The sequence below is a fragment of the Hemitrygon akajei genome, chromosome 3, assembly GCF_048418815.1.
Source record: "Hemitrygon akajei chromosome 3, sHemAka1.3, whole genome shotgun sequence".
In the NCBI taxonomy this organism is placed as follows: Eukaryota; Metazoa; Chordata; class Chondrichthyes; order Myliobatiformes; family Dasyatidae; genus Hemitrygon; species Hemitrygon akajei.
The window spans coordinates 88,288,910-88,312,268 of record NC_133126.1 but is presented as its reverse complement, the minus strand read 5'-3'; the positions used below and the strand labels follow the sequence as shown (position 1 = coordinate 88,312,268).

The following is a 23,359-nucleotide window of genomic DNA, read 5'->3' as shown; positions in this document are numbered from 1 at the left end:
CCGCGCACAAATTAATATTTGTTATATTTATGCTGATGGCTTAGTGGAAGTTGAAAGAGGTACTTGAGCTGGGGTAAGTACAGATGGTCATTGTCAGCTCAGGTTTTAATGTTATGGTAATGTGGCTCTTCTAGTTTTAGTTTTCTTTGTACTTACGCCTGACCCAAACTTGTACACATAGTTATGAACTCAGCTTAATTGAGTTGAGAACAAAACTGAGGATTTGTTCGTATCTGTCAGACAGAGGCTGAGAGGTATACTGAATAAGCAAATCAACTAATAAGATTTTGGAAGAGAATCTCAAACCCTTTTACAATTACAGTAACACTACATTAATTTGTTCACTGTATCATTGCAAGTTTTCAGGAGACTGTGGGTGAACGTTATTCCTCTCCATAAACCCTGCTATTATTTGTTCATTTGTTATGTGTTGTGTTGTGGTTACCATTGCTTTTTTCTGGACGTTGTCTTTACAAGACAAGTGACCCCGGCCATTATCAATACTCTTCAGAGATTGTCTGCCAAGCACCAGTGGTCGCATAACCAGCTCTTACATAGAAAACAGAACATAGGAATTTACACCACACTACAGGCCCTTTGGCCCACAATGTTGTGCCGACCATGTAACCTACTCTAGAGACTGCCTAGAATTTCCCTAGCACATAGCCCTCTATTTTTTTAAGCTCCATGTACCTATCTAAGGGTCTCTTAAAAGACCCTATTGTATCCGCTTCCATCACCACTGCTGGCAGTGCATTCCACGCACCCACTGCTATCTGTGTAAAAAAACTTATCTCTGACATCCCCTCAGTACCTATTTCTAAGCACCTTAAAACTATGCCCGCTCGTGTTAGCCATTTCAGCCCCGGGAAAAAGCCTCTGGCTATCCACACAATCAATGCCCCTCATCATCTTATACGCCTCTACTAGGTCACCTCTCATCCTCTGTCACTCCAAGGAGAAAAGGCCAAGTTCACTCAACTTATTCTCATAATGCACACCCCCCCCCAAATCCAGGCAACATCCTTGTAAGTCTCCTCTGTACTCTCACTATAGTATCCACATCCTTCCTGTAGTGAGGTGACCAGAACTGAACACAGTACTCCAAGTAGGGTCTGACCAAGGTCTTATATAGCTGTACCATTACCTCACGGCTCTTGAACTGAATCCCACGGTCGATGAATGCCAACACACCATATGCCTTCTTAACAACACTGTCAACCTACACAGCAACTTTGAGTGTCCCTTTGACATGGACCTCAAGATCTCTCAGATCCTCTACACAGCCACGAGTCTTACCATTTATATTATATTCTGTCCTCAAATTGGACCTACCAAAATAAACCACTTCACACTTATCTGGGTTGAAGTCCATCTGCCACTTCTCAGCTCAGTTCTGCATCCTATCCGTGTCCTGCCGTAACCTCTGACAACCCTCCAGACAACACCCCCAACCTTGTGATATTGACTTGTGATGTGCACCAGCTCCTCATACGACCATCCACCACCTGCTCCCTTGGCTTCATATGATCCTGAATGTGGGGGGGTGCTAAACAGGTGCTACACCTTGCCCAAGGGTGACCTTCAGGCTAGCGGAGGGAAGAAGCACCTTATACCTCCTTTGGTAGAGATGCATCTGCACCCCACCACCCAAGCTGCCATTATTAACCCACCTAAAAGAGCCTGATTTGAATTGTCTCCAGTGCTGCGAATATTCTACATTGATCCATATCTACCAGATACACTGCAGCAATTAGCTTATGTTTCTTTATCAGGATATTTCACATTATTGACCCTCAACTACTGAAGAATAAGTACAACAGATATGTGGAATAACTACCCCTCTGTTCTAATCCAAGGTGCACTGCATTTGAAATGCAAGCCATATAAGTTGGTTAAGAGGGCATATGGCAAGAGGATATAAGGCATAAAAGATGAGAGTTGTGATGTTATGTAGCAACTTTATAAAGTACTTCTGATCATCACACTAAAGGAAGGATGAGATTGTGTGGAGAGTACAGAGGAGATTCACCAGGATGTTACCTGGATTGAAATATTTAGTTATTGGGAGAGATTGCATAAGGTTGGGCTTGTTTTCCCTATGGTGAAGGAGGCCATGGGTGACCTGATAGGAGGTTATGAAAAGCATAGATGGAGGGGGTAGATAGTGGGAATACCAAACACAAGGCACAAGTTTAAGGTGAGACTGAGGGAGTTCTATAGGGGATCTGAAGGGTAAAAAGGATAAGTTTTTTTTTAAAAAACACAGGTTGATATCTGGAAGGTGCTGTCAGAGTAGGTGCTAGAATCAGATACATTTACAAAGTTTTAGAGGCATTTAAACAAATGCTTAATTAGGGAAGGCTTCAAAGAGTATGGTCCAAATGTGTACAAATGTGAGGCAAAAAGGTGGGTGGAAGGGCTTGTTTCTGTTCTATTCAACTTTTACCCACTAACTTCCTGGCTTGGATGCATCACTGTACCTTCATTTCATTGGATCAAAGTCATTGAAATCTGAGTACTTACACCACAAAGACTACATTGGTTCAAGAAGACAGCCCATCCTTCCTTGTTGGTCTTCATAAGAAGTGAGTTAACATGGGCGTAATAAGTTTGTGTTGAAAATGTTAAGCAGGAGGTAGGTATCAGAGGAGAAATTATTTGATGAGTGCTGTTGGGGAACTAAATCAGAACAAAACAGCTGGCTTGTTTCTGAAAGAAATTTGGGGCATAAAACATGATTCAACAGAAATCTGAGAGATTCAGGCCCAAATCTAAAGTAGGATATATGATCAATGAATTTAAATGGAACTGTTCAAAATGCATTTGAGTAGATTATAATTTTATTTCTATTGTTTCTCTTGTTACAAATATGATTACTTAATGGAAAATTAGAAAGCTGAATTCCAATTTGGCTTGGAATATCTGAATTGAGATGAGTTTTCATTCTGTGTGTAGTAAAAACATTTTAATCATAAGGTTATGATTTGTTTCTATATCTTGAACAAGTATGCGTAAATTGGTGGTAATGTAAAATTTCGGGGCAAAGTGTGGTGGTGGAGGTACATTGAAAGCTATTTGAGTAGAAGTTGGTAGCTAAATTCAGAATAAAGGTGCAGTAAAGAGCATATGATGTGTTGTGGAATTCTGGAATTTGTGCCATTGCAAAGCTTCTTTGCTAGATGAGGAAACAATCTTAAATTAGTATATTTTGCAGTTTTTAAGATGTCCCATAGCAGTTTACAGCCAATAATGTGCCTTTTAAGTGTTTTTATTATTATATTAGAAATTCACAGATTCCCAGTACTTTCACAAATTCTGCATGATTTTGATTTAATATTCTTTTATGGCACAGTGGAGCATTTGGACTGTAGTTAGCTCAGTTGCATCTGTAATTATTTATTCATCAGCATCTCAGCCGAGCAGGCTCTAGGCAGTGTAGTACTTCCCACCACCCCACTCCAGTAATTTATTATGGCTGCAGATTCCTCTGACCCAGGGATTTCTTGCTACTTGCTTTTTTTAGGCATCTATTATGGTGTTGTAGATGAAAGCAAGGGTAGAATAGGTTACAGCAGCATTTAAGTTTGAAAATGGAGGTGAGTTCTGATTTCTGGAATATTATAACACTTATATATTGCTGTCTTGAACAAGTTTCATGGATTTACTTACAAGTTTTCAAGAAAACATTTTCATTGAAATCAGGAATAAATCATTGTTTTAAAATCATACTTTCAAATACTTTACATTAAATGCATCTAATATGGCATCTGCTGCTAATTCAAACATTTTCACTTGGCTCTCACTCGTGGTGAAACTATGACTACAAACAACGATTTCTTTATTTTCACCTTTTAAGTTAAATTAGCATGCAAGTCTGTATTGATATGTTGGTGCAGGGTGTCGTGGACATTCATTTAAAACAAGGAGAGGTCAAGATCTGCTGCAGCTGATGACTGGAAAATGTTCATTGGAAGTGTGACGGAGCCCAGACTGGATACTTTACATTTTGAATAGTAGGTCTTAACCTATGGGTCACGACCTCACTGCTTGTTGGCATAGAAACTGGGCGTAGTGTTGTCACGGCAGCTCAACCCTATGTTATGTTTACTACTGAACTTGGCTCATGCTTGTACAGGACAATGTGGAGTCACCTTGTACTCCGTTTGAGGCTACGGGGAAGAATTTCTAATAGCATTGTTGCCACTTATTTATTCTTACTTAACGTGTGGACTGTTAATGCTGAACTGATTCCACAACCTATGAACTTACTTTCAAGGACTGTACAACTCACGTTCTCACTGTTTTTTTAATAATATATTTATTTATTATTGTTATCATTATTTTTTGTATATGCACTGGCTGTCTTCTTTTATCCGTTGATCATTTGCTTGTCTTTGTATGTAGTTTTTCACTGATTCCATTGTGTTCCCGAAAATGAATCTCGGTGGTATTATGGTGAAGTATACTTACTTCGGTAGTAAATTTACTTTAAACTTTGAGCATCTGTAGAACATGGATGTGAGTTAGCAGAGCAGACAAAATGTGTTAAAAAGGCAGTACCATGTAAATGTGTAACATTCTGTAACAGAGCTGAGAGCAGAGGGATGTGATGATGAGGGGAGGTGATATTGTACATTAATTCTTTGATATAGCAATAAATAGTTTCATTTTAAAAAATCACATGGGTTACTTCACTTTGTAAATAGGGGAATTCAATACAGAGGCAAAGAAGCTTTAGAATCAATCACGAGTCAGGGCTTAGCTGCTGTACGCTGTTTGATGCTGGGTGTCACATTTCAGAATGGATATTATGAAGTTGAAGTATACAGAAAATTTGCCAGAATAATGTCTGGCATTAAAGGAGTTTATTTGTGGAAAGTTTGCAGAATCTGGGAAAGTTCTTTTGAACAGTAAAAGCTAAATGAGTCAGTTCAAATTTTGGGGACTTTGATGGAGTTAGTACAAAAGAATGTGACTTATCTGCGTATACCTTTTTAACAAAGAAAACATTTCCAAGTTGCCCCACAGGAAGCCGGAGTAGGGAATACTGGATTTAGCTTAGATTAGATTCAACTTTATTGTCATTGTGCCGAGTACAGATACAAAGCCAATGAAATGCAGTTAGCATCTAACCAGAAATGCAAAGAATAGTGTTATTTAACAAAATAACTGTGAATAAAAAGTAAGTGCTACAGCACACAAATATAAAAGTACTGAGACAGTACAATATGGGTGCAATACTGCTTAGCGCTGTGATCTGAGGTTCAGCAGGGTCACAGCCTCAGGGGAGAAGCTCTTCCTGTGCCTGCTGATGCGGGAGCGGAGGCTCCTGTAGCGCCTACCGGATGGGAGGAGAGTAAAAAGTCCATGGTTAGGGTGAGATGCATCCTTGATAATGCTTTTCGCCCTGCCCAGGCAGCATTTATGGTAGATGTTCTCAATGGTGGGCAATTGGGTGCCGATAATCCGCTGGGCAGTTTTCACCACATGCTGGAGTGCTTTGCGGTCCGATACGGGACAATTGCCATACCACACTGAGATGTAGTCGGTGAGTATGCTCTCAACGGTACAGAGGTAAAAGTCCGTCATTATCCTGGGACAGAGGTGAGCTTTCTTGATGCTCCGCAGGAAATAAAGGCGCTGTTGCGCCTTTTCGATCAGGATGGAGGAGTTCAGGGACCAGGTGAAATCCTCGGAAATGTGGACACCAAGGAATTTGAAGCTTGATACACACTCCACTACAGCTCCATTGATGTAGATGGGGATGTGAGTGTGGCTCCTAGCATGCCTATAGTCCACAATGATCTCCTTGGTCTTCTGGGTGTTGAGGGCCAGGTTGTTGTCGGCACACCACGCAGCCAGGTGCTGGACCTCATCCCTGTAGACCATCTCATCATCAGGCCAACCACCGTGGTGTCGTCTGTGAACTTGATTATGGAGTTAGAACCATGTACAGGAACGCAGTCATAGGTGAAAAGGGGGTACAGAAGAGGGCTCAGCACACAGCTTTGAGGCACACCAGTGTTCAGGGTGAGAGTGGAGGAGAGGTTGTCTAACATAACAGATTGTGGTCTGTTAGACAGAAAGTCCAAGGTCCAGTTGCAGAGGGATGAGCTGATACCAAGCTGAAAGTTTGACGATCAGCTTGGAGGGGATCACAGTATTGAATGCCGAACTAAAGTCAGTGAACAGCATTCTGACGTAAGAGTTGGGGCTGTCCAGGTGGGTTAGGGCAGACTGAAGTGCTGTGGAGATGGCTTCCTCTGTTGACCTGTTGGTGCAATAGGCAAATTGATGGGGGTCCTGGGTAGTGGGCAGACAGGATTTCAGTTGTGATAGAACCAGTCTCTCAAAGCACTTTGCAATGATGGGGGTGAGTGCAACTGGGCTGAAGTCATTCAGGCCCGTGACAGTGGAATGCTTCAGTACTGGCACGATGATAGCGATCTTGAAGCTTGTGGGGACAACTGCCTGGGCCAGGGACAGATTGAAAATGTCCGTGAAGACCCCGGCCAACTGCCCTGCACAGACTCTGAGCACATGGCCAGGTATTCCATCCGGACCAGCTGCCTTCCATACATTCACCCTGCTCAGGGTGGCACAAACATCGGAGGTGGAAAGTGAGAGAGGTGGTTCACCAGGTGGGAGATCCGCTTTGAGGGTGACCTCCTTATCCTCTCAGTTAAAACGAGCATAGAAGTAATTGAGCTCATCAGGGAGGGAAGCAGAGCTGGAAGGGGGCACAGTACTAGGTGGTTTGAAGTCTGTAATGACCTGTATGCCATGCCACATGTGCCAGGGGTCCGAGGAGTTGAAATGCTCCTCGATTCTCTGTTTGTATATGTGGTTAGCCTGAGAGATTCCCCTCCTCAGGTTGGCCCTCTGTCAGGATAGAGGACTAAAAAGTTCAGTCAAAAACGAGGAGGAGGAGGGTGAATAAGTAGGGAGATTATGGAAGGGATTCCAAAGTGTGGGGAACTGGCACCTGAAGTATATCTGCCAGTGTGATTTTATTTGGGCTTTTTGATTAAACCCAGATTTTGAGGAATGCTGTTATCTGAGATGTTTTTAGGGTTAGAGGATAGAGTGTGAGGAGTGCATGATTACATAGAGATTTTAAAATCCAGGCATTGCTCAGTCAGGAGCAAGCCCAGGTTTTATTGCTGCAAATTAGGGCATGAAAAGTAAGCTAAGAGCTGAAAATTTGAAGTAAATTTATTATCAAAATGCTACCATAATCCCAGTAAATAAAAGATGGACAGCAGTATTAATGAAAGTCTGCCCTGAATAGGACAGCAAGAATGAAAGTGCAAAATACAACAATGGAGCAAATACAAAGCAAGAGGAAGAAAATAAATAAATAACGAAGCAATAATTATTGAGAACATGAGACGAAGAGTCCTTGAAAGTGAGTCCATAGGTTGTGGGAACAGTTCAGTGATGGGGCGAGTGACGTTATCTCCTGTGGTTCAAGAGCCTGGGTGGTTGAGGGGTACTGATTGTTCCTGAAGCTGATGGTGCATGTCCTAAGGCTCCTGTACCTTCTTTCTGATTGCAGCAGTGAGTAGAACGTTTTGGATAATCTCAAGTTTACCAAGAGTACAACTAAGGACATGACCAGGAGTTCACTGAAATGGGGAACACAGCGTCTTTTGGCAGCAAATGGGCTGAGTTAGGATTGGAGTTGGGCAAAGTAGAAGTCCTAGTGATGTCATGGATATAAAGTCTCACGCTCATCTTGAGTTCAGACAGAGCCTTTGTGGATTGACCTTTCTGGTTATGTTATCTTTCTCACCTCTCCTCATTGACTGTTCCCTTCTCCTTTCCCATTTTTGTTTGCAGAAGCAGTCTTGAAGTGATAATTTGGACAGTGAAGCTGATGGTTAGTGACCTGGTAGGATGTGGGGAGTTCTTCACACCTGGCAACAATGTAGGCTGATTTGAGCTGTGGGCAGTGGTATTGTGCATTTGAAATAACACCTCTATTAATTCCATTGTCTTTGATTATGCACGTTTGGCAAAGATGATTTCCCACATGAGACAATAGATAATAGTGTTTTAGAAATACATTTTAAAACATAATTGCAGGTATTTTGTAGCATGGCCAACAAGAATAAAATGCTCCTGCAATTAGTTGTCCAAATTAAAGAAAGCATTTGTAACAAGAACATCTACTTTATTCTCCCTTCTTTTCCAAAGTGCAACACTGGGTCCCTGGGGTAGATTTTCAAAGCCAGCCTATTATTTCTGTTTGATTGAATGGCACACTGAGTCACTGTTGAGCTGTACTCACTGTCACTGTATGAATGCCTTTCTGTTGCACAAAGTGGAGAAGCATTCATTGTGTTGCTGTGACCAGCACGTGGTACCATTCAACATCAGCGGATGACAATGTCCTTCATACTTGTTTGGTGAGGAGTGCCATTGTTTTGTGACAATAGGGTCTTTCTGAATTTTATGACACTGTTTAAGTGGAACCTATTGGCATCTTTATCCTGTTTTCAATGCAGCTGCAGTTCTTGTAATCTTGTATTTTTTTCTTGGTTTCTCAAATGATTTTGTTTACAGCATAGAAGTATTACATGAAAACAAGTGCACAAACTGAAGTTTGAGGAATAGATATCTTACATATTTTACCCCTCTTTCACCACTTGTCCTTATTAATTCTTTAAAAAAAAGTGGCACAAATTTATAGGAAAGTGATGAATCCAGAGTTGTTGTTTTTTTTTAAAAACACCATGAACAGTATAAATCCTTGATAGCATAAACCAAGAGTGCATAATATACTCAAACCTTTTACAACTGGCCTGCCTGCCATCTGCCGCCCTCTAAACCCGAGTTCATACAAAAGTGTATGCCCATTTTTCTCACTAAGCCATTATCACCTACAATCCCAAAACTAATTATTTGTTAGCTCCTACACAGTCTCAATTGTTTGCAAATTTCTCTTTAACCTTGGACATACCTGTTCATCTAATGTCCAACAATTTTAAAATTCTTTGAAGGCCTCTTGTTCACTCGCTACTTTAATAGCACAGCTCTTTATCTCTTTTATTTTGCATCACTCTCCTCCTGTAAGATGTTCCATTAAAACCTAACCCTTTCACTAAACTGCAATAAAATTTTATGTCTGTCAAATTTTGTAATATTGACAGTGAATTATCATAGCATTTTTTTATAGTAATGTCTGCTTTTTAATTGTGAATTGTTAATAATTTAAAGGTTCAAACAAAACACTGCACTGTTCATGCATTTAAAATATGACTCCTGGGGGAGAAGCTGTGTGTGTGCTCTACACACATGCACAGATCCCTTTCCCGAGTACCAGAATTCATGGTTCATTGAAGCTGTGTGGACAGTATTTTGCCTCTTGTTAGCTGTGTTGTGGGTGCATTCTCAGGCACTTGCACCAATAGTATGTAACGCTCTCACCGGGGCTCGTATACAAACTTGTCTCATTAGTTATCTCTGCTAACAGCCATGTGACTGAGCAGTGAGAAGGTCACCTTCCATGAGCAACACATGTCTAGGGTCAGAATGATATGTTCAACCAAGCAGGAAAGTGCAGATGTTCCAATTAAGGAGCATTGATTGTAGTGAATGCTGTGTAAATACTGCCCCATGTAAAGATATCGCTCACCAGAAAAATAACAGATCGTACACTGGCATAAAATTACAAAGGAAATGTATTTGCCAATATATCAGCTTTAACGAACAGTTAACAGAAAAAGGAAAGAAAAAGAAAAGCAGTCTAAATGAGCACATAACTGTTGGAGCATATTTCTGAAGTAGTTGGGCATATCACTTTTCTCATGCACTGAATCCACATTCTGCGCGAAAGACACCTGCCACAGTTCAAACCTATCTCGAAGACCATCTCAAACGAACTGGCTAATCAGGAGTATTGGCACTTCCTCCTTGGAACCATTCATCTGCACAAATTACTTCTTACAACAGGTCTCTCCTTCGAGCAGCATTCTGCAAGCATCTTCCTTTGTGCCCTGCTGCCAGCTTCTGCCAAAAGACCCCAAGCCAGACTAGAACATAGAATAGTACAGCACAGTACAGGCCCTTTGGCCCACAATGCTGTGCTGACCCTTAAACCCTGCCTCCCGTGTACCTCCCCCCCCCCCATCTTAAATTCCTCCATATACCTGTCTAGTAGTCTCTTAAATTTCACTAGTGTATCTGTATCCACCACTGACTCAGGCAGTGCATTCCGCAAACCAACCACTGAGTAAAAAACCATCCTCTAATATCCCTTGAACTTCCCACCCCTTACCTTAAAGTCATGTCGTCTTGTATTGAGCAGTGGTGCCCTGGGGAAGAGGCACTGGCTGTCCACTCTATCTATTCCTCTTAATATCTTGTATACCTCTATAACATCTCCTCTCATCCTCCTCCTCTCCAAAGAGCAATGCCCTAGCTCCCTTAATCTGATCATAATGCGTACTCTCTAAACCAGGCAGCAGCTGGTAAATCTCCTCTGTACCCTTTCCAATGCTTCCACTTCCTTCCTATAGTGAGGCAACCAAAACTGGACATAGTACTCCAAGTGTGGCCTAACCAGAGTTTTATAGAGCTGCATCATTATATCGTGTCTCTTAAACTCTATCCCTTGACTTATGAAAGCTAACACCCCATAAGCTTTCTTAACTACCCTATCTACCTGTGAGGCAACTTTGTGATCTGTGGACAGGTACCCCCAGATCCCCTTGCTCCTCCACACTTCCAAGTATCCTGCCATTTACTTTGTACTCTGCCATGGAGTTTGTCCTTCCAAAGTGTACCGCCTCACTTCTCCAGGTTGAACTCCATCTACCACTTCTACATCCTATCAATGTCTCTCTGCAATCTTTGACAATCGTCTACGCTATCCACAACACCACCAATCTTTGTCATCTGCAAACTTGTCAACCCACCCTTCTACCCCTACATCCAAGTCTTTAATAAAAATCACAAAAAGTAAAGGTCCCAGAATCGATCCTTGTGGGACACCACTAGTCACAACCCTCCAATCCGAATGTACTCCCTCCACCACGACCCTCTGCTTTCTGCAGGCAAGCCAATTCTGAATCCACCTGGCCAAACTTCCCTGGATCCCTTGCCTTCTTTCTGAATAAGCCTACCTTGTGGAACCTTGTCAAATACCTTACTAAAATCCATGTAGATCACATCCACTGCACTACCCTCATTTATATGCCTGGTCACTCCTCAAAGAACTGTCAGATCTGCCCTTCACAAAGCCATGCTGACTGTCCCTGATCAGGCCATGATCCTCTAAATGCCCATAGATCCTATCTAAGAATCTTTTCCAACAGCTTTCCCCACCACAGACACAAGGCTCACTGGTCTATAATTACCTGGACTATCCCTACTATCTTTTTTGAACAAGGGGACAACATTCCGCTCCCTCCAATCCTCCGGTACCATTCCTGTGGACAACGAGGACATAAAGATCCTAGCCAGAGGCCCAGCAATCTCTTGGCTCGCCTCATAGAGCAGCCTGGGGAATGTTCCCTCAGGCCCTGGGGACTTATCTGTCCTAATGTATTTTAACAACTCCAACACCTCCTCTCCCTTAATATCAACATGCTCCAGAACATCAACCTCACTAATACTGTCCTCACCGTCATCGTTCCTTCTCATTGGTGAATACCGAAGAGAAGTATTCATTGAGGACCTCGCTCACTTCCACAGCCTCCAGGCACATCTTCCCACCTTTATCCCTAATTGGTCCTACCTTCACTCCTGTCATCCTTTTGTTCTTCACATAATTGAAGAATGCCTTGGGGTTTTCCTTTACACTACTCGCAAAGGCCTTCTCATGCCCCCTTCTTGCTCTCCTCAGCCCCTTCTTAAGCTCCTTTCTTGCTACCCTATAATATACCCATCTGATCCTTGCTTCCTAAACCTCATGTATGCTGCCTTCTTCCACCTGACTAGATTTTCCACCTCACTTGTCACCCATTGTTCCTTCACCCTACCATTCTTTATCTTCCTCACCAGGACAAATTTATCACTAACATCCTGCAAGAGATCCCTAAACATTGACCATATGTCCATAGTACACTTCCCTGCAAAAACATTATCCCAATTCACACCCACAAGTTCTAGCCTTATAGCCTCATAATTTGCCCTTCCCTAGTTAAAATTTTTTCCTGTCCTCTGATTCTATCCTTTTCCATGACAATGCTAAAGGCCAGGGAGTGGTGGTTACTGTCCCCCAGATGTTCACCCACTGAAAGATCTGTGACCTGACCTGGTTCATTACCCAATACTAGATCTAGTATGGCATTCCCCCTAGTCAGCGTGTCAACATACTGTGACCAAAATCCATCCTGGACACACTTAAACCCTGCCCCATCTGAACCATTGGAACTAATCAGTTGCCAATCAATATTAGGGAAGTTGAAGTCACCCATGATAAAAACACTTATTTTTGCACCTTTCAAAAATCTGCCTCCCAATCTGCTCCTCGGTATCTCTGCTGTTTCCTGGGGGCCTGTAGAATACTCCCAATAGAGAACTGCGCCCTTCCTGTTCCTGACTTCCACCCATACTGACTCAAAAGAGGATCCTGCTACATTACCCCCCCCCCCCTCCCTTTCTGTGTCTGGGATAGTATCCCTGACCAGTAATGCCACCCCTCCTCCCCTCCCCCCCGCCCCCATCCCTTTTAAAGCACTGAAATCCAGGAATATTGAAAATCTATTCCTGCTCTGGTGCCATCCAAGTCTCTGTAATGGCCACTACATCATAATTCCATGTATGTATCCAAGCTCTTAGTTCATCACCTTTGTTCCTAATGCTTCTTGCATTGAAGTACATACACTTTAGCCCTTTCTACCTTTACACCCGAACTATGCTAGCAAATCTACCTGCAAGGATATTGCTCCCCCTCAAGTTCAAGTGCAACCCATCCAATCTGTACAGGTCCCCTGCACCAACTCCTTCAACTGCCATCTCCTCCAATTCTCACCATCATTATCTCGTAGCACTGGCAGCAATCCTGAGAACACCACTCTTGAGGTCCTGTTCTTCAGCCTTCTGCCTAGTTCCCAAAACTCACTTCATCCCTCAACCTCATCCCTCTTCCTGTCTATGTTTGTTGGTACAGACATGCATCACGACTTCTGGTTGCTTTCCCTCTCATACCAGGATGTCGTGCACCCGATCAGAGACATCCCAGACCCTGGCACCTGGGAGGCAACAAACCATGCAGGTGGCCTTCTCATGTCCACAAAATCTCCTGTCTGCTCCCCTGACTATAGAGTCCCCAATGACAATAGCTCTCCTCTTCTCCATCCCACCCTTCTGCACCACAGGGTCAGAGTCAGTGCCAGAGGCCCTGCAAACATGGTTCACCCATGGTCAGTTGTCCCTGCCAGTAGTATCCAGGACAGTATACTTATTATTCAGAGGAATGGCTACAGGGGTGTTCTGTACTACCTGTCTACTCACCTTCACTTTCACCCCTCTGACTGTCACCCAACATCCTGCTTCCAGCAGCCTAGGTGTGACTACCTCCCTGTAGCTCTCATCTATGACTGCCTCATTCTCCCTTATGAGGCAAAGGTCATCCAGCTGCTACTCCAGGTTCCTTACACAGTCTTCCAGATCACCCAGCCACATGCACTTCTGGCAGATGTGACTCTGCAGGAGAGGGGAGTTCCCCCAAGACTGCCACATCTCATATGAGAGGCACATCACCATCTCAGGAGGCATTGTAAAACCTAACTGGGAGCAAGCTCATCCTCCACCTCATCTTGTCAAAGCCTCTCAAATCTTCACTGGCCGCTCTGCGTGAGCTATCCCTCTATTTATTTGTTTGAGCTTTTCAAACTGCTTGGTCACCTGACCTCAATTGCCCAATCATCTGCTTTCTGCTAAGTCTGAGCTGTTCAAATCTTGATTGTCTAATCAACTGCTTTCTCCTGAGCTATTTAAATCTTGATTGACTTGATTGTACAGTCCAACTGCCAGACTCTCTCGATTCAAAGCCTTAAAGCTCCACTCCTTCACTGACTCACTCACTGGCCACTCCAGTTGAAGTACCCCTCTATTTATTTGTTTGAGCTTTTCAAACTGCTTGGTCACCTGACCTCGACTGCCCATTCAGCTGCTTTCTCCTGAGCTATTCAAATCTTGATTGACTTGATTGCACAGTCCAACTGCCAAAATTGCCAGAATCTCTCAAGTCAATTTTTTCCACTACTGTCCTTCAGAAATCAGATCCCGCCCAGCTCTCTCGAACCATCCATTGCAATCCACTGGGTAAATGGTACCAAGACAAACTTAGCTGGCTGACAACACATTCCTAAGTGGGACAAAATGGCTCCTTTTACTTAGCTGAAGCCAAAACACTGTTTCTAACAGGACACACTGCTTTTGCAGAAAACTGCAAAAATAAAAATGCTTCACAGCATAGTAGTAGAAATCTTAACCAGGGCATTACATTTTCCCTTCACCAAAAATAGTCAAGCCCTCATGACTTTTGTAAGCATTTGGAACTTATCAAACGATTATTAATATCATAGTTTCAAATGAATTTTGTGGTTTCAGGACCCACAATCTGTTCGTAAATAGAAGCAATTTACTTGGGGATGTTTCCCCGCATCTATCACTCGTACCTTCCAGCGACTCAGTTCCTCCTGCCCCCTGACTGAACTCAGCTCCTTCAGTTTAAGTAGGCGCTGCCAAACATCTTCAACCTCTGCTGGTGCTAACCGGTGAGACCTCTCTCAGAAAGGGGTGTCCCCTGTCACTGTAGCCTCTTCCCCAGGACGTAACATGACAGGTTTAAAGTGAGTGTATTACTCAGTTCCTCATTTATGTTCATCTTTCTGCTTAGGAGGAACTTGCACCTTCTCAGAAGCAGCTCTGAACACAGAAAAAATCTCTCACAGAAAAAATTTTCAAAAAAATCTCTCCATTCCCCTCCTTGCATGCTCCAAGGAGCATTCTCACAATAGGAGTATTTGTTTCCACAAGAATGGTAGCTTCACTTTTTTCAACTGGATCTGGGCTGATCAACACTGACATATCAATAGTCTCAGCTACTCCAACATCTGCTTCTGAAAATTCTAGTTTCAACGACAAGTCACCATCATACGGGTAATCATCATCACTAAGCCCCCAAATCTCAAAGGCACTGAGTGGCGTCAATGGTAAATGCATCAAATACCAGTTGTAAAAGGATATGTAAAGTAAAGTAACTTGAGAACCTGTGTCAAGTATGCCTCTAGCATAAATGCCTTCAGTCTGTATGGATACATTAGAGCTGGGTCCCACTAAACCTTACGAATAGTCTTATGCACTTCAATATTTCCCTTGATGCACTGATTGGAATGTATTCCCTCCAAGAGGCCAGCCCATTCCTTTACTGGGTTCCTTCGTAGTTTTGCGTCTTTTCTTCTCTCTTTAACCGCTGACTTACTTTTTGAAGATTTTCCTGTCCCTCTAGTTTCTAGTTTCTAGTTTCGCTAGAAATGTCTGCCTTCTCCACAGTTGTAACAGAAAATACCAGTCAGCTGTCTAATCAAAAGACCCTTTACAGCAGTATTCCTCTGGTAGTCTAAGTCCTACCGGTAGTTCAGGTGTCCTAATGGACGTTTAGTGGAAACATGAGCAGACATTCACCAAGTCAGCTCAGCTCGAAGGTTTTTCACCTCATTCCTCAAAAGCTCTATCTCTGAGGCAGCAGGGGTCACCTTAGCAACAGAGGCTACCAATGAAGACATTTCTTGGCTTTCGGAAACATTCCACTCCTCAATTATATTTTCCTCCTCTTTAATTTCTCTGAGTAACTCAGTAAAAGATGGAGGAGGATGCATCTTGCGGGTCACTTGGATACGTAGAACAATCATGTCATGTGACAGTGTCCTCTTCATAACTTGCTCTACTCTTAAGCAATTTCTCTCAGACACTTGAATGTTTCTTTTGTGGCGCAAACAATGTAGCAGTTTCTCTAACCTGAAAAGGTAGGCAGACAGCTTCTCTCCTTCCTCCTGGAATGTGTGCTGGAACTTCTTCATAAGATCAGCTGAACTTTCAGGAGTGCCAAAAGCATCTTCTAGAGCAGGGGTGGGCAAACTTTTTGACTTGTGGGCCACAAAGGGTTCTAAAATTTGACAGGGGGGCCGGACCAGGAGCAGATGGACGGAGTGTTTTGGTAATACACCTCATAAGAGAAAATAAAATATCATGGGATATGTAGAAAACATGTGCTTTAATTTCATTTGAAAATGAACAAATGCATTACAACAAAATATCTGTCTTTGAAGTCCCATGGTATTTAGCTATTTATTGAAATGACTTTTAAAACACTGAAAATTAAATGAATAAAATACAGCTTTTTTTAATAGTAACAGTTATTATTTTAAAGCACTGAAAATTCTGTTATCCTTCAAGATATTATCATCATCACTCTCCTCCTGACTGTCTTTATTTCAAAAACGGTAGGAGATGCAGGTCTACTTGTCCTGCTCCTTCTTATTCAATTGTCCCCTGTGCCAAAACTCAACAACGACCAGCACAAGGACAGAACAGTGACAGCGCGCCAGTATGCGGAGCGCGTTATTTGATCTGGAGCGCATTTTTTATTTTGAGAACGTACGTGCACCTGCGCACTACTCATGTCCATCACTCAATAGAAATGACATGTAACATGTAAGGCTTTTTGAAAAAAAATATTTTCAAATGCATTTTTTACATAACACAACGAAGAAACTTATTTTTAATTTCAGTGGGAACAGTGTTGTTGGTCTCCCTTTTTAGCCTGCGCATCAAAGTCTGGATTTAGTTTTGCTGTGGCGAAAACGCCAGAATTGCGGGGAAAAAAATGTTAACAAGGTTTATTAATATAATTTCATCAAGTTCTGTGGGCCGGATTAAAAAGCTTAACGGGCCGCATATGGCCCCCGGGCTGTAGTTTGCCCATGCCTGTTCTAGAGCTTGTATGTATTTAGCTAACGTGGCTAATGAGTTTTCTGCCTCACTAAATCAGCCACTGGACCCTCTAAACTCTCTACCGGTCTTGGTTAATTCATATTATCTCAGTACTGCCATTCATCTAGTAACTGAGATGCCTGCTCAGCCCAAGCCTCCTATTCTTCTTCTCCATCAGGTCTGGGCTTGACTCCAGAGAACACTTACGAACCTACGATAGCTTTGGCTCTCCACAGATACACTTTGGCAATAATGAACCAGTGATGTAATAGCTGATATCGACTCAGACCTTAAATCGAGAGCTGAAGGACTTACAGTTGTGCTAGAAAGTTTGTGAACTTTGTAGAATTTTCTCTATTTCTGCATAAATATGACCTAAAATGTGATCAGATCTTCATGTAAGTCGTAAAACTGGATAAAGAGAACCCAATTAAATAAATAACACAAAAACATTATACTCATTTATTTATTGAGAAAAATGATCCAATATTACATGTACTTGTTGGAAAAAGTATGTGAACCTTTGCTTTCAGTAACTGGTGTGAGCCATTTGTACAGCAATAACTTCAACCAAACATTTCCGGTAACTGTTGATCAGTCTTGCACACCAGCTTGGATGGGGTTTAGACCATTTTTCCTTACAAAACTGCTTCAACTCCAGTATGTTGATGGGCTTCCTTGCATGAACTGCTTGCTTCAGGTCCTTACACAACATTCCTATAGGATTAAGGTCAGGACTTTGACTCAGCCATTCCAACCAACAAATTTTCTTCTTTTTAAACCATTTCGTTGTTGATTTACTCTTGTGTTTCAGGTCATTGTCTTGTTGCATCATATAACTTCGATTAAGATTCAGGTGTTTGACTGCTACCCTGACATTCTACTGTAAAATGTCTTGATACAATTTTGAAAACATTGTTCCCTCAACGATTGCAAACTGTCCAGACCTTGAGGCAGCAAAGCAGCCCAAAAACATGATACTCCTACCACCGTGCTTCACTGTTGGGATGAGGTTTTTATGTTGGCGTGCAGTGCCCTTTTTCCTCCAAACATAGGAATATGCCTTTATGACAAAAAGTGCAACTTTTGTCTCATCTGTCCAAAGAACATTGCCCCAGAAGCATCTTAGAACATCCAGGTGGTCCTTTGCAAACTTGAGACATGCAGTGGTTTCCGCTGTGGTGTTCTTCCGTGAACATCATTCTTGTGCAGTGTTTTTCTGCGGTGGACACATGAACAGAAACTTTAGCAGGTTCTAGAGTTTAACTTGCTGTTACCTGTGGGTTCTTTTACAGTTCCTTCAGCATTGCACATTGTACTCTTGGTGTGATCTTTGCAGGATGCCCACTCCTAGGGAGAGTAGCAACAATACTGAGTTTCCTCCATTTGTAGACAATTTCTCTGACTGTGACTGATGAACACTCAGCTCTTTAGAAGTGCTTTTGTAGCCTTTTCCAGCTTCATGCATCTCTACAATTCTTCAAAGTTCCTCTGAAAGTTGTTTTGATCAAGGCATGGTGCACATAAACACATTCTCTTTCTTGTGAAGAGCAGGCTCTGTCGGTAAACTGACTTTGGGTGTCTTTTTAATAGGGCAGGGCACCTCTACAACCCATATCTTCAATCTCATTTCAGTGATTGGAACACCTGACTCCAAATAGCTTTCGTAGAAGGCATTACCCCAGAGGTTCACATACTTTTTCCAAAAATACATGTAATATAGGATCATTTTTCTCAAATAAATAAACAAGTGTAATATTGTTTGTGTTAATATTTAATTGGGTTTTCTTTATCTAGTTTTAGGTCTTATGTGAAGATCATTTTAATGGAAAAAAGAGAAAATTCTTCAGGGTTCACAAACTTTCCAGCACCACTGTATAAAATCTCTCACATCAGACAAAGCCTTCCTCTCACTCCACATAAGCTCTCCTTTTAGTTTATTTTCCTCTCTTTCTGTACCATTTAAGTGACTGTGGTGTGGTTAATCAGGGTGTGAAAGGTTATGGGGAGAAGGCAAGAGAATGGGGCTAAGAGGGAAATGTATTAGTCATGGTAAAATGGTGGAGCAGGCTTGGAGGGTAAAATGGCCTAATTGTGCTTTTGTGTCTTATGGTCTTACGATTTGCGCATTTTTCATCATTAGTCAATACGCTAATAAGAAGCAGGGTCTGGATAAATGAAATGCTCATTTCTTTCACCTGTATTACAGAGTTTTAACTATGTTGCTAGATAAACAGCAACCTAACAATGACCAATTCCTCCCAGTCCCACCTGTGTGAGGTACCTCCTATCTCCTAGCAGCTGTGTACCGTGATATTATACAAAAAATTAATCAGGTGTTCAGTTGTTATATTTTTAATGGGATGATAACTTTTGTATTGCAATCATCATTCTCAGTCTTCAACAGAATGGAACTAAAGATTATTTGATAGGAGTAAAGAGTGATTTTTTTCCATTTTGGCAAATTTTGCTGTCTGCCGTTGCTTTCCTTAGCCATTCAACGAAGAACGGCACAGATCTTTTGACCCATAATGCTGTGCTAACCTTTTAACAACTTTAAAATTAATCTAACCCTCTCTCCCACATACCGTAGCCCTCTGTCTTTTTTATCCATGTGCCTATCTAAGCATCTTTTAAATTACTCTAATGTATCTACCTCTACTACCACCCCAGCACCACTCACCACTCTCTAGGTGGGAGAAAATATCTACCTCTGACATCTTCCCCCCCCCAATACTTTCCTCCAATCACCTTAAATTATACCCCTCTCATATTAAGATTAGGATTATTGGATTTCCAGTCATTCCTATTATTTGGTGGAGTTGTTTCATGATGGAAATTGAACTGAGCACACATGACCCAGTGTCTGTCTAAGGTTCTAATGAGTTTTGCTTCAGTGCACATATATTTCCTGAGAGAATCCTATGTATGTTTTCCAGATTATGCAGTTTAACACTAAAGAAGTTGGTTGTCGTAAAGGAGTTGGATAAGGAACTTACTTCAGTAGTAATTGCTGTTAAAATGCAGGTAAGCTATTCAACTTTGCATTGTTGTTTCGAACTTTTCTCTATTAAAAATAAGTAGAAGAAAATTCATTGATTAAACTAATCTTTTCATGGGACTTTGTACTGAACAAAGATTGGAGGGTGGCGGTCTGATGAAAAGTTTTGGAGCACAATCCTTGCAGTACAGAAGCATATGAGGTAACTCCAGATTTGATATCTGATTCCCCTTTATATGATACAGCCCATTCATTCCTCCATAGAAAGGAAGCAGAAAGGTAAGACAAATTAAAGTTACCATTGCACATTCCCATTTTTGAAAGGGTTTCTGTGTACTCAAATGAGCCTCATTGAATCTGCTTACATTGAATACTTTCTTCAATCTTGTACTAGAAAAAGTCTTTTACTTTAATAACATGATATAAATGCTACTTAGGAGGAAAAACTCGGCTATTTGGACATCTGATATCATAAATACCAGCAGGAAACACAGATAGAAAGACAATGAGGATCAGAATCAGGATATTGAAAATGGGATAGTTCTACTTTTTAACAAGTCATCAAACCTGAAAAGATGATCCTGTCCAAGAAACTTCCCACCTTCCAAGTGGTTTTGATGCCATATAAGCACAAGTACTTTTCATCATCATTGGTATAAAAGTGAACTCTTATCTCTAGCTTTCCACTATACATTCCACGTAGTTCTGCTCAATAAATGAATGTCTTTTGCTTAAAAATGCAGTTTATTTCAAAATAGCAAATATGTTTTGGCAAAAAAGTATGTCACTTGAGCAGATTAAATTACTGATGTGATCATCTTCATTGTATGCTATATTGAAGAAAGGAATTTTTTGCAGGAGGTGGGAGTTATATTACAATCATTTGCAATTGTCTTTGAGAAGCAGGCAGTAAACCACTTTAAGCTACTGCAGTCCATGGATTGAAACACCATTACAGGAGAAAAGTACAAATTAATATAACAGCAAATAGGTCAATAGTCACACTTCAAAGTTCAAAATTAATTTATTGTTAAAGTACACATATGTCACTATATAGAAACCTGAGATTCATTTTCTTGCAAGTATATTCAGTAAATCAAAGAACCCCAATAGAATCAATGAAAGACTGCACCCAAAAGGATGGACAAGTAATCAATGTGCTAAAGACAAGAAACTGTGCATATACAAAATAAAATAAAGAAGTAATAATAATAATAATAATAATAATAATAATAATAATAATAAATAAGTAAGCAATGAGTGTCGAACATGTGAGATGAAGAATCCTTGAAAGTGAGTCCGTATGTTGTGGAAACAGCTCAGTGATGGGGCAAGTAAAGTTGAGTGAAGTTATCCCTACTGGTTCAAGAGACTGATGCTTGAGGGGTAATAAGTGTTTCTGAACCTGGTGGTGCAGGTCCTGAGGGTCCTGTACCACCTTCCTGATGGCAGCAGCGAGAAGTGAGCTTGACGTGGATGCTGGGGTTCCTTGATGATAGATGCTGCTTTCCTGCAACAGTGCTCTGTGTAGATGTGCTCAGTGGTGGGGGGGAATTTACCCTTGATGAACTGGGCCGTATCCACTACGTTCCATAGGATTTTCCATTCAAGGGCATTGGTGTTTCCATACCAGGCCTTCTTGGCATACCAGGCATTCTTGGATGGTGAGGGAACTTATTGAGTATTGTTGAACCAGAATTCCTTCATTCCAGACTCATACCTTTTGCATAGTAGATAGGCCCTTGGGGAGTCGAAGGTCAGTTATGCATAAACTCTTCTCGGACTTCCAGCCATGTCCAAGTGTTGATTTTAATTGACATTTTGATGACAAACTCTACCATCTTCATCAGGGTGATACCTAGGCATGCCTAGTCCGGTGATATATATACTTAACTCCCGTTTGTGCGTGATATATGCCAAGAAAGCAGGTGATCAATCAATTACTGCAGTCACTTGGCTGATCAAGTTAAGTTTGTGGTCACCTGTGACACTAGTTGTTAATGGTGAAAATTCAACTACAATAATTTAATGCTTTTTCAATTGTGATACTGATTCCCTGTTTTCATTCTCCAAAATTTCCTCTCTAATCTTTTGCTATGTATTCTAAAATTAACCAAGTGGAAATCCAGAAAATCTCTCATAATGCCAGGTGTCCTTTTCATTCTTGGCTTCTCTTCTTTCTTTAAATGTTTTTGTTAGAGTGAACAATCTTCCAAAAATATGATAAAGAACATCCTTCAGTTGACCACTACATTTGGAAAGCATTGATGTCATTTTGTGCACAGGTAGAATCTACTAACAGCAAAGACAAGGCTAAACAAATGTTAGGAAAGAACACTTTTCTGGAAAAGAAAATCACCTTGCTTTTTAAATGAGTGCTGTGAGATTTATTATATTAACCTGAACTGTTTGAACTGACAGAAAAGATATCTGCTTAAAGAGCCAGAGACAGCATCACTCACTTTGCCACACTTGAGAGCAGTTAAGAATTAAAATAATATCATGAGGCTTGCTCAAACTTGAGTGCAAGATTTACATAACCATATTAAGTTATATGAAACAGTAGTAAGTACACAGGTACTGTGCTTTGATATTTGGCATGTTAATGCCACAGCATCAAGCTGCATGGCATTTCCCATGAGTTTTCAAGTAATCAAAATCTAAATTTTGTCTTTACAAACAATAAACTAAATTATCTTCACAACTGTATCATTATAGGTCAGTAATAAGTCCTATGAGCTCCAGAAACTCCAGTTTGAAATTCTCCAGTGTCAATCGGAGGTGCTATCATTGGATTACACACTTGTGCTTTGGTTGGACCCTCTAGAATTCATCATAAACTGCAATGCTTATAGATACTGATTGCCAAAATGACATCATGTCTCATTTTTGAGTCATGATCTTTTTAGTAAATTGCATGTACTTTTCTCAAAAACGACTTGTGCTTTTTTCCCTTATCCTCTGCTTACTAGTACAAACTTGAATATTTATGTAGTCTTGCAGCATTAGCTTATCTTGACATTTTGTTGTAGTGATACAGAAGGAAGCCATCCAGTCCACGGGGTCCTTTATTTTCTTGGACCCTGTTCTCTCTCATGTATGCTCGTTCAGATTCCCTTTTATTCCTTCAGTCATTAGCCTGCACTAACAGTTAATTTACAGTAAGAAAATAAGCTACAAAAATGACCCTGAGGAAAGCCATTTTGACTTTGACATTGTTTTGTTTAGTAAGTGGGACAGATTAGTTTTCGTTACTCTTTGATCCCTTGCCTCTTTATTCAGAACTGATCAGTGTGGGGTTGATAATTTTTTGTAGGTATGACACGGCATTAAAAAATCTTCAAACATAGGGGTTAACATGAATTCCAATCAGATGCACATGCTGTTGCTCAGTAAAATTGTTTT

At 41.2% G+C, this 23,359-nt stretch overlaps 2 protein-coding genes across 12 annotated transcripts in view; both read left to right on the top strand.

Moving 5' to 3' along the window:
* The window catches only part of exd2 (exonuclease 3'-5' domain containing 2), a 423,296-nt gene that overhangs the window by 184,710 nt on the left and 215,227 nt on the right, over nt 1-23,359 (top strand). The window lies entirely within an intron of this gene.
* pacs2 (phosphofurin acidic cluster sorting protein 2) overlaps nt 1-23,359 on the top strand; it is a 288,404-nt gene that overhangs the window by 134,881 nt on the left and 130,164 nt on the right. For all 11 annotated transcript variants that reach the window (XM_073040292.1, XM_073040291.1, XM_073040290.1 and 8 more), the window contains exon 2: nt 19,893-19,980. In XM_073040292.1, the coding sequence (XP_072896393.1) occupies nt 19,893-19,980 (88 nt within the window). The remainder of the gene's footprint in view (nt 1-19,892; nt 19,981-23,359) is intronic.